General features: G+C 41.2%; 1 protein-coding gene across 2 annotated transcripts; it reads left to right on the top strand.

The window, feature by feature from the left end:
* The first annotated feature begins 22 nt into the window (after positions 1-22).
* Positions 23-12,833, top strand: ALKBH1 (alkB homolog 1, histone H2A dioxygenase). 2 transcript variants are annotated; one of them, XM_035107954.3, is made up of 6 exons: positions 23-155; positions 4,892-5,000; positions 5,268-5,430; positions 8,514-8,604; positions 9,383-9,576; positions 11,112-12,833. In XM_035107954.3, the coding sequence occupies exons 1-6, from the start codon at positions 24-26 to the stop codon at positions 11,533-11,535; spliced, it is 1,113 nt and encodes a 370-aa protein (XP_034963845.1). In that variant the 5' UTR covers position 23; the 3' UTR covers positions 11,536-12,833. The 2 variants fall into 2 exon arrangements, with proteins under 2 accessions (XP_034963845.1, XP_088511145.1); XM_088655019.1 differs by lacking the exon at positions 23-155 and adding an exon at positions 3,046-3,144.
* Positions 12,834-13,932: the final 1,099 nt, after the last annotated feature.

The raw sequence follows: 13,932 nt of genomic DNA, 5'->3' as shown, positions 1-13,932 counted from the left end.
GCAAGGTCACTCCCGGCGCTAAGATGGCGGCGGGCGCTGTCTCCGCGCGGGAGGGTGGCGAGGACGCCTTCCGCCGGCTCTTTCGCTTCTACCGGCGGTGGGAGGGCTCGGACTCTTGCGGGGCCATTGATTTCTCGAAGCCAGCGGCGCGGCAGGTAAACCGGGCGGTAGTACCCTACCACACCGCCTCCGCCAACGCACGCTCTTGTCTCCATGGTGACAGCTGCCCCTTCCGGGTTATTGCATGTGCCGGGGGGAACCTTCTCTCCTCCATCCTCGGTACAGTTTTTGCCTCTGTATTTGCAGCTTAGCAGGAATGCCGAATGGATGGATGGAGGTGGGAAGGCTCCTCTTGTGGCAGAACTGAGGTTATTTTTTTGGGGGGGGGTTAGGCCAGCCACCCACAACAGGTGCACTCAGGTGTGGAATTCCTCAGGTAGGGAGGGTGTCGATTTTTAATTTTATTTTTTTTAAGAAACTAGTACAGCATATCGCTGCATGCAAGCAGCCACAAGCCTTCAAAAATATGACTCACACACGTGCAATGTGAAGCAATACAGGATTCTGCTTTGTTTTGTATAAGTGGACTCACATATACAGTACTAGTGTATTTCAGCCCATTCAGTAACGGGCGCTAGAACATCCCGGGGTTCGGAGAAGCGCTTGGTTATCTTTAGGATATCTTTTTTTTTTTTTTGCTGGGCAAGCAAAGAGACGTTGATATTCATGGCATTTTCAAAAGATTAGCATCTTGCAAATGCTACGGTTTATTGATCTGTCACCAGCATTCTAATCTTTTCCACTGAACTCAATAGTTACAGTCAGAAGTATGTCCCATTGAGTTCAGTGAGGCTTACTCCCAGGTAAATGGGGTTAGACTTTAAGCCTGTTAATTTCATAAAGCTCCTTGAGAAGCAGCCTGAAGATGTGTAACAAACGTTCTACCACTATGGCACCACATAATAAATGAAGTCATATCCATGTTTGAACATTTTTCTACTTGTTAATCACCTGGGCCAAAGCTATATGTTACATACACTACGATGTCAAGATTCTTTTTGATGACTAAAAAAATTCCTTCAGTAGCACCTTAAAGACCAACTAAGTTTATATTTTGGTATGAGCTTTCGTGTGCATGCACACTTCTTCAGATACACGATGGACTTCCATTTCATGCGGCTCAATGTGGTGCCTTCCATAGTTCTAGTTACAGGTAGGTAGCCGTGTTGGTCTGAGTCGAAGCAAAATAAAAAAATTCCTTCAGTAGCACCTTAAAGACCAACTAAGTTTATATTTTGGTATGAGCTTTCGTGTGCATGCACACTTCTTACTGGTGTATCTGAAGAAGTGTGCATGCACACGAAAGCTCATACCAAAATATAAACTTAGTTGGTCTTTAAGGTGCTACTGAAGGAATTTTTTTATTTTGCTTCGACTCAGACCAACACGGCTACCTACCTGTAACTTTTTGATGACTGTTGCTGCAATTAGGTAGAAAACTAGTGAGGTGGGGAGGGCATTCTGGTTTTTCTCTGAATATCTCTCCCTTTAGCTACTTCTGCTTTGGGTTCTTAAGTCTAAATCTTTTAAAGACTATTTAATTGTTTAAATTTATGAATTGTCTTTTGTATGAGCCTCAAGGCAATTTTAATATGCATCTTATCTGATCTTAGGTTCTTGCCTCTGAAAACTAAAGTTACAATCACCTACTTGGTATTTAAGGGGCTGCTTTGGGGGTTTTTAACAATCAAGTGGCATATACATTTTATGAAATAAATAAATAAACAATAGGGTAATCTTTTTACTGGTCACAGTGCCTTAGCCATTGTTTTGAAAAATAATTGGTATACACATGACAACGGAGAAGTATGGTAGTTAAAAAAAGATAACCCGTTGATAATTAAGGGCAGCTAGTTGTAAGAGTCAGAAGGCTGGATGAATATGCAAATCTCTGTGCCACTAAAAGACTCAGCCAAATTTAGTGGTGCCCAGATTAGCATTACCCTGCAAATAGAGTGCACATCCAGAAACATTTGTGCATCCATATCAGCTGGTTTATGAATGGAAGTTTGCTTCTTCACAGGGATTTTCCTCATTGGATCTGGGCAATGGAGTCAAAGTTTGATAAAAGTGTTTAAGGGGAATGCGATATAAATTGTATAAAATTGCATAAAAAGAGGAATCTGAAATGATTAACTCTTTTTTTAAATGCTAAATTTATACAGTACTTATTGAAAACAACATGAAACTTATTAAAAACTCTTTAGACCAGGGGTAGTCAACCTTTTTATATCTAAAGGTAAAGTTTCTTAAGTCCAGTCGCGAATGACTCTGGGGTTACGGCGCTCATCTCGCTTTACTGGCCAAGGGAGCCAGCATTTGTCCGCAGACAGTTTTTCCAGGTCACGTGGCCAGCATGACTGAGCTGCTTCTGGTGAAACCAGAGCAGTGCACGGAAGCGCCATTTACTTTCCTGCCGGAGTGGTACTTATTTATCTATTTGCATTTTGGGCATGCTTTCAAACTGCTAGGTTGGCAGGAGCTCACCTTGTCACGGGGATTTGAACTGCCGACCTTCTGATCGGCAAACCCAAGAGGCTCAGTGGGTTTTAGACCACAGCGCCACCTGTGTCCCAACTAATGCATCTTTCTTGATGGTAAAATTTCCTTACCGCCCACCAGTGCTCGATGAAAGGAGGATTCAGCTTGTGCCATAGCACCCCCTACCGCCCACCTAGAATCCTGAAACGCCCACTAGTGGCCTGAGGAACCAGGTTGACAACCCCTGATATAGACAAAAATTTATCTCTGGAACTCACTGCCTGCCCCCCATCATCCTCTTGGTCTCCTTAGAGCAGACTCAGTTGCCAGAAGCCTAGATGTTGTGATCGTTGTTCTCTGGTAATGTCTCCTGTTGTTGAATTTACTTTTGCAAATATTTGGAGGTGACCCTAATAGATTGTATAAGAATGCATAGACAATTGTCCTAATTTTGGAATATTGCTGTTGAACATTTTTAATGTAGATTTCTTATCCCTTTGGTTGCTCTTTAAAGCTGGAAGGAGAGACCTGTATCATGGCCCACTCGCTTGTTTGGTACATCCACAGTGCCTCTCATTATCATCATCCTTGTGTATGGCAAATGTACGAATTACATTTGTTCTTCTCTGTGCTTGATCTTTTTATCAATGGGCTTTAAACACTGGTGACAAGTCACAAAAGTTCATTATATCTTTGTAAGGAAACTGCTTAGGAGTGCTCACTGTGTTATGCATTTTACTAGTTAGTTCTCCACTGTGTGTTCTGTCTCTTCCCTGTCTTTTTTTTAAAAAAAGCTCCTTTGCCTTATTATCAGACATGTTGCAGAAAGGAAGATTCTGTCTTGCCTCTTGCTTCTTACCCACCTCATCCCATTATCTTCTGACTATTGCAGGAAATTAACTACTGAAGAGAAAATTAACAATAAAGGTGACATTTTCAGGGTGACAGAGGATTAACACTGTCTTCAGTAACAAAAGATCCCTTTTTATTTCATTAAGAGTAACATATTAAAAGTGACTACTAGGTATTAACAATTTCCGACTAGCACCAGTGCTTAGACAGGTTTACTGGTCCTCAGTTAATACTGTAATGAGTGCTGTATAATTACAGCCCTCCCAAGGAGAATTTCTGTCACAGAAAGAAGCTCTTCAGACCTCAAGATTGCATAATTAGGATCACCCTCTTATTTCTTCAGCATCGTTTGTAATTTCAATTAAAATCACATAGCCACCAGAGTTGGAAACTAATGCATTATCCCATTTGAAATTGGGATTCTACTCTGCCACATGCTATAAAATGTTGTGGCTTTCTAGCACTAGCAATCCCCGTGTTAATAGCCATAATCGTACATAATGTTGGGATTATGGTGCAGACAGAAAAGTGAGCTGTTTGTCAGAACGTTGTGACTTCAGGTTTCAGTATCGCACAACCTACTGAATCAAGAAATAAAATGTGCCACAAAAACCATCACAGGTCCAGAGAAGCAACTGCTGCTTTATTGACTACCGGTATCTGACAGTTCCCCTGTAATGAAAACAAATACTATATTGCTTTGAAGAGCTGAAATTCTAAATATATCACATGCCTCTGACTCAGATATTTTACAACCTGGTAGATTTCAGGAAGCATCGCAAATCAGTGTGATAGGTATGCATCAATGGGAAAAATTGAGTGTAAGTTCAATTTCCTGGGTTTCCTATTATTTCCATTTTAAAGCTATAGTAACAGACTCTAAAAGATAGTAGGCACAGTCCAGCAAACAGCCCCAGTACAACTAACATCAGGCCCACTTATTTCAGAAAAACACTATTAACTTTTGCTTCATTGTCCCCAGTGACTTACTTTGATAATCCATTGAATCTAAAGCTAACACTATCCAATGAACTGTGCTGCTAATTAAAATATTTTAGTGAACTTTTAGTATAAACTTGCCTTCTCCACAGATTTATTTGTACGAATATTTAAACTGGCAAGGTTCTTCCTCCCCTCAACTGCTTTTTTTGAAGGCTGACTTCGAGAAATATCAAGGTGTTTTCTGGGCATGTCCAAACTCAGCACAAGACTTGGCTGGTTTCTCTGCTCTTGTTGGGAAAATGCCCTGGAGAGGTCCGTCAGGCAGCTTAGTAAGGGACAAGGCACCCTCAACTCTGAGCTAAGGAGGAAGTTTGGTGCTTATTTTTGTAGTTGAACTTAGCCTCTCTGAAACATATTGACATCACAGTCAAGACTCAGTTCCTTTCAAGGGGCAAAGTAGGGTTGGTGATGGGCACAACTCCTACCAGCTAATAAAATTCAGCCAGATTTTGTGGGCCACATTTCAGGTGTCTCATATTCAATTTTCCTCCACCAGATTGTCAGCTCTCCCCTGAGTTTTTCATCAGTAAGTGATCACGATGCTTACAGAGCAGGACTGCGTCCAGTTAATCAATGGAAAGCCTATGGCCTCAAAAACTATCCAGGTGAGTGTGTTTGTATGACAAGCAAGGGGCAAGGAAGCACTTTTTGATGTGGTGTTTGCTTCTCTCATTATTTATGATACAATTTTTATATGATACAAATTTAGTTGGGAGAACAGCTTATAGCAACCTGTATTGTTTCTGAAGGACATAGGTTGCAAATTTGTAAGCTCTGTGTTCCTGCTGTTTCTCAACGTTCTTTTCAGTGCTCACATGTACTGTATAGAGGCCCTAACAATCTCTTCCCCATCCACCTTCATTTTTGTCTAGGGTTTATATTTATCCCAGATCCCTTCCTTCCGGGCTGCCAGCGTCACTGGGTGAAGCAGTGCCTGAAGACGTACACCCAGAAGCCTAATGTGTGCAATTTGGATATGCACATGTCTTCTATGGAGACCACTGATCTATGGGGGAAGAGTCAGCATCAGTTGCGGTATGTCCTGGCTCCAAATATTCCCAAGGCAATTTGATAAAAGGTCATTTACATATCCCCTTTATAACCCACTTCAATAATCACTGAGCCCATCTGTATGAGTGCCATTGCTTACTCCCAGAGTTGGCTCATTCAACAACATCATGAATCCAAGCCTTTAGTCTCATCAGCCCAGTATTGTGTAATACTCTGCCAGTAGATACAGCAGGCACCTGCTGTTTCAGCATTAAAATGCCTGCTGAAAGCTTCTATTCTGTCAGGGTTATTCAGACAGTTGAGAGCATATCCACAATAATCAGCTGATTTCTGATTTCAACTTCTTTATTGTTTTTATTGAATTTTTATGCACAATTGTTTTAACTGCTCTGATTTTTTATGAATAGTTATATATAAATACATTTATAAATAAATAATAAAGTCTCTTAACTATGGTTTAAGTGTCTAGTATTGTCTTTGGTTCCATTTAAGAGCTAACATATTTCTATTCAGATTATTTAACACTAACCAACTTGTTCTTTGAAACAAACTAGGTATTTACTTTTTTAAAAAATGCACACAAAATCATGTAAGCAGTTGAAAGTTTGGACTTAGGCAAGAAAGTGAAAGGCTTTCTCCCCTTTTCCCTTGATCATTTCTTCTACCTCAACTTCTTTCTCTGAGGATTTTTTTGTCTTTGATTATTCTGTGAGCAGTAGAGGAAGCTGCGCTGCTCAAGCAGTTTTGGAGATACAGTTTTTGCAGCATCGCAGTGAATTAACCTTGTTTGTAGTTGTTTGACCTGAGTTTTTGACATTACAGTTGGGCATCCAGTCAAGCAAAGGGGCCAAAGCATTAAATGTGGCTGAAATGCTCTTGCAGAGTAATGTAATTAAAACTTGCCATTATCTGCACATGGAGCCAGTTATTTGTAAAGGCTGGCGGTTCTATTTGACCCGGCAATGAAATTTAAACGCTGAAGTTTTACCTCTATAAAACTTTCCTCCAGCACCAGGATAAAGGGTTTCAACAGTGACTGTATAATTGCCCTGGGAAGCCTTAAATGGTAAAGTCGGGTGATTTGCTCTTCTTTTTCAGTTATTTTAAAAGTCTTTTTTTATTGCCCAAATGTGGGCTTTGGGGTGTGTTCTCTGGTTTTGATGTCTGAATTAACTTATAACGAGTTGGTGGTTTAGTAATACCCCAATAAATAAATATTTGGAGGACAGTATGTTTCTGCTTTTAGGGTAATGTGGTGTTGACTCCTTTCCGTGGTCAGAGATGTTGGGTTTCTGCCTTGACCTGGTGGTTGCTAGCAGATTCCACTGACAAACTTTTAATATCCATTCTCTTTTGTTTTGGAGCTAATTTCATAGTGACCAAAGACAGTGATGCCATAAGAATAACAGTAATAACAACAACAACAATAATATATTTCTTAAACCCTGTCCAACCGACTGGGTTGCCCCAGCCATGCTAGGCAGCTTCCCAAAAAAATACAGGGGGGGGGGAAAGCATTATAAGCTTGAATATACCAAATTGAATTGCACACACACACAACTCAATGTAGGAGGACTCTTGGGAGACCTGGAGGCTTCCCTGCACCTTTCCACGCATAGATCTGTGACCTACAGCCATTTATTTGCTACTCCGGAGTTTCTGTAGTTTTCAAAGTTTTGATGCCTCTCAATTCTGCTGTGCAGCGAGCGCTGTCTGCCATCTTAATTAGGGGCACCCTGCCAAGATGTGTCAGTGTTCTTCAACCAAATCGCCAAACTCCCTTGCTGTTCCTCCTCCCACTCACCCAGCTCTTTAATCCCGACCTGCAGTTCTCCCTGCTGCTTTGTTCTCAGTAGCGTGGAATATCATATTAGGCAGGACAGCAATTGCTTGTGAAGCTACGTGAAAATACGAAGACCTGAGCAGCTTACTAAAAATATGTCGTGAACTTTGTGTCTCTCGGTCAACTACATAGTTTGCTCTAGGCAAACTTAGAAAATTAATTTGCAAGTGCCAAAATCAGTGCAATTTGTCTGTGTCTTGGAAGCTTGGGGCTGCTTGTGGATCTCAGTGTCACTGGCAGTGCTAAAAAGTTATTGCGTAAAAGTAACTGGATCCCGCCCCCCCCCCCCGGTGAGATTAAGGAAGAAAATGGGATAATTTATTCTGTTAAAAAAGGATAGTAGTAGTGGGTGCAAGTTGGATTTTCTTCCTGTGCACTTAAAGATAGGGATGCCCAGCTTTCCAGATCAGATACTGCTATTGAGATTATGTAACTTCAAGAATTGGTGCCTGAATTTGTGTGCTTTTTTTCCACCCTCCCCATCTTGTTTTCCTTTTGTATTGTATCTATTGGATATTAAGCCTGTCAGCAGCTACTACCCTTTAAAATATATTTTAGGGTCTTCACAAGTGATAAATAATAATAATGAATTTGAGCCACTTGGCACTATCATTTATCAAAATCCTCTGAACAGAGGCCCCCAAGGTGCGTGTCTTAGTATTTCATTGATTTGAAATAAAAAGTTACAGGAATGTGCAATTATCTGTGGATTGGGAAACATAATATTTTTACCATTATCACATGCAATCCTACATGATTTCTGATAGGCAATCTGCCATATTGTCGCTAGAGAAAAATGGAATGGATTTCATTTACTTTAGATTCAAATATGTTTCAAAGGTGGAACTTAAATTCCTCCAGTCAGACCAGCTCAGCTTTCCATTAAGCCTCTTACACAAATTGACATCTTTCCCAGTCTTGGAAATACACATCTGATCCAGCTTTTCTTCACCCTTCCATAGTTCCATTTCACTTTTCCAAAATACTTTCTGTGAATTGCCTTAATCAACTCTTCAGCTCACAGCCCATTTTTTTCGCTTTATATTTTTATCATTGAACCTATTGTTGAAAATGTAGCACAGATCAAAACTCACTGACACTTGTACAAATAATAATGAGAATCAAGCTTTATGGCCAGGCTTTTTTAAAGTTAAGAATTGTATTAAGCTGCATCAGAAGCCTGGCTTTCTGTATGAAACTCTTGCAGAGATTCATAATTGAAATTGATTTTTTTTTTTTTTAATTTTCTTTTGTATCTTTTCAGAAACAAAAGTTCCAGCAAACGGGCCTCAAAAACTTTACTGGAAAAGCTTCGCTGGGTGACTTTGGGTTACCATTATAACTGGAATACAAAGGTATTCAAGGACAACAGAGCCTCTTGGCGATGTATAACAGGAAGATAATATGATAGCAAATATTTGTTGATTTTATTTTTGCACTGGTTAGAAAATGTAAGCATAACGTCACTGTGCAAGCTTTCTGCTGAAGACACCATGGCTTCTTAAAGATATTTGAAGCCAAAACATTCTAATCAGATTGAAAACTTGAGGTAGAGTGAGAAAGAATTTTCTATCAGCATGCTGCAGACATGCTTAACCAAATGAGCCTGCAGCCTTATCTGCTTATTGTCTGGCCTTAATAAGAAATCCACCTATTCCCAGTCTTCTCATCAGAAACATTTAGCAAACCATATTGAGGTTTCTAGTTCAGGGAAGTTTGTATTTAGGCATTTGGGGAAAGATTCTGGACTATGTCACCCCTGTGTGAAAAATATTAATCATCATGTCTGAAATACTGAGTGTCTTGGTTTTTGTTCCTGGGTCTGAACTACAACTGCAACCGCTAGCACTAACTGAGCTTCTTGTTGGCAATAGCAGAGGAAGTGACAGTTCAGGCTCTAAAGCCCATTTTGCATGGATGTTACACTTGAAACTCCAGTAGGGGAAGCTGCCTAATCTGCCCTCCACCTCAGCTTTGGAAAGGAGATAGTGGGTATTGACCTAAAACTCACTTTATTTTAGGTATTGACCTAAAACTCACTTTAAGTCACGACTGGATGTGTTCATAGGATGACTTTGTTCCTCTGGAATTCTTTTCTGTGTATTTGTTGTTGTTCTTTTGCTCCTTCACCAGAAATATTCAGCCAACCACTACACACCCTTTCCATCTGACTTGGCTTTCCTCTCGGAGCAAGTGGCTAAAGCTTGTGGTTTTCCACGTTTCCAAGCAGAAGCAGGAATCCTCAACTACTATCACTTTGATTCATCTCTGGGAATTCACGTGGATGAGTCCGAATTGGACTATTCTCAGCCGCTTCTATCATTCTGGTAGGCTACCCAAACATTTCATCTTCTAGCTAACACATCTTGATTAAAGTGTACAAATGACAGGCTTCGTGTGGCAAACATAAACTTCTTCCCTGAAGTGTAGGGATGTGGCAGATCAAGCTCACGGGCAACTGACTACTGATCCAGAATACCGTAGTAGGATTGCTGAAGTCAATGGGAGCCATTGTTTATTTCATTTATAAACATTGATTCCATACCCCCCCCCAATAATAGCCCTGTAGGCTAGCCTGTCAATTGACCTTTGTCCATCCTAACATTCTGCATTGTTCCTGAGTTTCTTCTCTGTACTCTGAGGTCAGACTGTTAGTGAAGGCTACAACCCAAAATAGAAGACCTATTCCGTGGAGGAAGCAGGGAAGGAGTACTTCTTAGTGCTTCTTTTTCTTTACTGTTTACATTGGGAAAAGTGCCAATATATAATTTCTATTATTGGGGTTAGAATGGAGAAGAAATTTTAGCAGAAACATCACCAATTGGGAGATGGTTGAGAAACACCCCACCAAGCCTTCATGGCTGCATTTTGTAAAAGAAAATAGTAACACCTGGGACAAGCTACATGCCATTGAGTGCCGTGTGTGGTTTGGCCCTGAGAATAACTTTGACCATTATATAAGAACAGGGCCAGCTCACCCATGAGACAAGGTGAGGCGACCGCCTTGGGTGGCAGGATCCACAGCGGCAGCAGATCCCAATGTAGATATTCAGTTCTTCCCCACACCTTGTTTCTGGTGTAGATCTTCATTCACCTTTCTTCCCTGGTAGGGAGCAGGACACCATTTTGCAGTTTGCCTCAGGTGCTAATATGTTTTGGGCTGTCCCTGTACAGGAACATTGGAAGTTGCCCCATCCCTATGAAACACCCTCCCTTGAGATGTCAAGGAGATAAAGAACTGTGTGTAACTTTTAGAAGACATCTGAAGGCAGCCCTGTATCGGAAAGCTTTTAATGTTTGATGTTTTATTATGTTTCAATATATGCTGTAAGCCGCCCAGAGTGGCTGGGGAAACAAAGCCAGATGGGCAGGGTATAATTAATGACATTGTTATTATTATTTTGTTTGTTTATTATAATTATTATTATTTAAGTCAGGTCCATCTAGGTTCAGAATTGTACGCTGACTGGCAGTGACTGTCCAGGATTTCAGACAGGGGTGTCTCCCAGACCAACCTGGAAATGCCAGGGATCGAACTTGGGACCTTCTGAATGTAAAGCAGATGTTCTACCACTGAGCTACAGCTCTTCCCCTAATAAATGTGTTTAAAGTACCATAAGAGGAAGGGTGTGGGGAGCTGTTTGCTGGCTTTGGAGTTGAATGAGATAACGCTTTGGAAAGTGCATATATACTATGTAAATTATAACATAAAAAGAACCAATACAGCACAACACTGGTGGTCTTTATGTTTATGCCGAGTTGCAGCGGAACTTCCGCCTAGCCTATTGAGAAGAGAATAGCTGGTAAAATCTACCATAGCTACAGTTTTACTAACTGCCTTCTCTCTTTTTCCTCTGTCTAGTTTTGGACAGTCATCCATATTTTTGTTAGGGGGGCTGAAACGAGATGAAGCCCCTGTGGCCATGTTCATGCACAGCGGGGACATGATGATCATGTCTGGCTTCAGCCGCCTGCTGTACCACGCAGTCCCCAGGATTCTGCCCAACCTGGAGGGGAAGCCTTTGCCTTCTTGCCTGGAGCTGCCTGTCCATGCTGACCTTCCTGAAGACTCTGTTATGGAGCCCTGCTCTCAGGAGGACTGGCAAGTCTGTGCCAAGTATCTGCAAGCATCCCGTGTCAACATGACTGTCAGGCAAGTGCTTGCTGAAGGTCAGAGCTTCCCAGCTGAAGCCAGGACAGGGAGAGACCTGGATGCTTCTTCCATAGGCTCTTATCATGAGGAGCACAGTGAAATAAAAAAGCACAAGTCTGATCCGGGCAGCTGAAACCTGGCCATATGGAGCAGCAACATACTAAGTGGATGTGTAACAAAATGTTTTGGAACTTTGTGGGCAAAGTACATGGTTCAGACCAAAAGACTACTTGTGTTTTCTCCCAAGGTCACACAACTAAAGAATGTCACTCCAGTGCACCGTCTGAATATAATATATGTTCCCTGTTTCCTGCTTGGCAGGGGGTTGGACTGGATGGCCCTCGTGGTCTCTTCCAACTCTATGATTCTATGACTTATAGCTGTCTGTAACAAGTGACATATTTTAGAAGACATCTGAAGGCAGCCCTGTTTAGGGAAGTTTTTAATATCTGATGTTTTATTGTATTTTTAATTTTTTGTTGGACGCCGCCCAGAGTGGCTGGGGAAACCCAGCCAAATGGGCGGGGTATAAATAATATTATTATTACTGGTTACAGGTAGGTAGCCGTGTTGGTCTGGGTCGAAGTAAAATAAAAAATTTCCTTCAGTAGCACCCTAAAGACCAACTAAGTTTTTATTTTGGTATGAGCTTTCGTGTGCTTTCGGTATCTGAAGAAGTGTGCATGCACACGAAAGCTCATACCAAAATAAAAACTTAGTTGGTCTTTAAGGTGCTACTGAAGGAAAAAAATTATTATTATTACTGTTTTAACTTTGGTTCAGACTGAAATGGCCATTCAAAGGCACTTTGCTAACAGCAGCACCTTAATGTACATCCCTTCATACTGCTAGCCTGAAGTCCTGCTGTGTTGTCTAGAGAGACCTGCTGTGTGCCTTGCAATGTGCTTATTACCTATTGACTGATACCAGGGGTTCATTTTGAGGGTGGGATGGGGCTTTTATTTAAAACAACCTCCCTTTCTCGGAGGAAAATAATTAGGGACTGTGTAGTGATTTTTCTATTCAATATGTCCTTTTCTTCCCCTTGTCTCTGAATACTAAAACTGCCCTGTTCCATCAGCGTTAGGCCGTTTGGCTGCCTGCATAATGCAATCTTTGCAGTCTGCCTCCTTCAGGAGCAAGCAGAAGAGAATGACTTTACAAACAGGAACAATGAAGTTGTAGATGAAGCGCCCAGAAAGAAAATTAATCAGCGACTATCTCTATTGCCCAAAAGGTAAACATATTGAAACAAATAAGGACAACACAGTCTTCAGTGCCCATCTGTTTTAGGATTCCGACTTCCCTATCTGGTTTTTAATGCAATTTTAATTGCCAGAGTGCAGCGCTCTGTCCCAGGGGTGTTTTGTCGCACTTTTCCCATGAATAAGCTTACTCTGTTTTAAATTAAAGATCCCTATCTGTCTTGGAGAGCTGTTTCTCTCTCTCTTTCCTCCTCCCCTCCTCCTCTTTGGTTAGTTATTTTGTTCATGCTGCAGTATTGTTCATGCTGCCTTGAGCAACTCTCACCTTTTCCTTCAGGCTATGTCTAGCTCTGCTGTTCCTGATATCCCCCAGCAGAACATGGAGTATCTGCTCACCTCTACACGGCTAAACTCTGAGGAAGTTGGGCGTTTCTTTGCAATGCTCGACCATGGTGTGGGTTTGGTATAGTCCTCCATATCTCTCTCTGGGCTATGCATTCCTGTGATGCATCAGGATTTTCAAAAGAAAACAACTGGCACCTGTTTTCAGAAGTTAGGCTTGCATTTCATTAATGGTTCAAAGAGAAAAGTCTTTTCTGTGCAGGCATTCAATATGGAATGATATTAATAAATTAAGTTTTCCTGAGATAATATATGAGGGTACACAAGGGAAGAACTGAATTCTCTTTCACATTGAGCCTCAGAAACAGCCCACATTTGCCAGCAAATGCAGCTGGGAGCTGCATCCAATCATGACATGCTTGTTGTGTTCACTCTTGGCATTTCCAGGGGAATACTTAGGCTTTCTTCTGAGTAAGCATGCATAGGGTTACACTGTTAAAATGTTTGGGGGTGTATACTTATAAAATTATAATGTGTACAGTAGCTCACAGATCTCCCATATAAAATATGTACCTGAGATTTCTGCTTCTGCTTGTGGAAAGAAGGGGGCGTGTTTAGGTTTACCTTAAGAGGTCAGCTAATCCCGGGACATTTTAAATTGTGCTCAGTGTGGCTGCCTATCATTTTATTTAACAAACAGTATATAGCATTTAACTGTAAGTAAACCTCTAAGTGGTTTACAAAAATATTTTTCCCCACCCCCAATTATGGTAATCTCTAGCCCAGAAAAAAATGTTGTAGGTCAATATAATTATCCCATTGTCTTGGGGGTGGGGGACTTTCCCTTGGATACTTTAATAAGAATATCCTAATAGATAGCAGTTAAGATGTCCCAGCCATTTGTTCTAAACTCTGTTACTACCGTACTCCTTGATTAATACATGCAGTGGAACCTCGGGTTGTAGACATAATCCATGATGGAG

Source organism: Zootoca vivipara, chromosome 1 (genome assembly GCF_965207765.1).
Source record: "Zootoca vivipara chromosome 1, rZooViv2.hap1.1, whole genome shotgun sequence".
In the NCBI taxonomy this organism is placed as follows: domain Eukaryota; kingdom Metazoa; phylum Chordata; class Lepidosauria; order Squamata; family Lacertidae; genus Zootoca; species Zootoca vivipara.
This window is presented reverse-complemented; position numbering and strand designations above follow the sequence as displayed.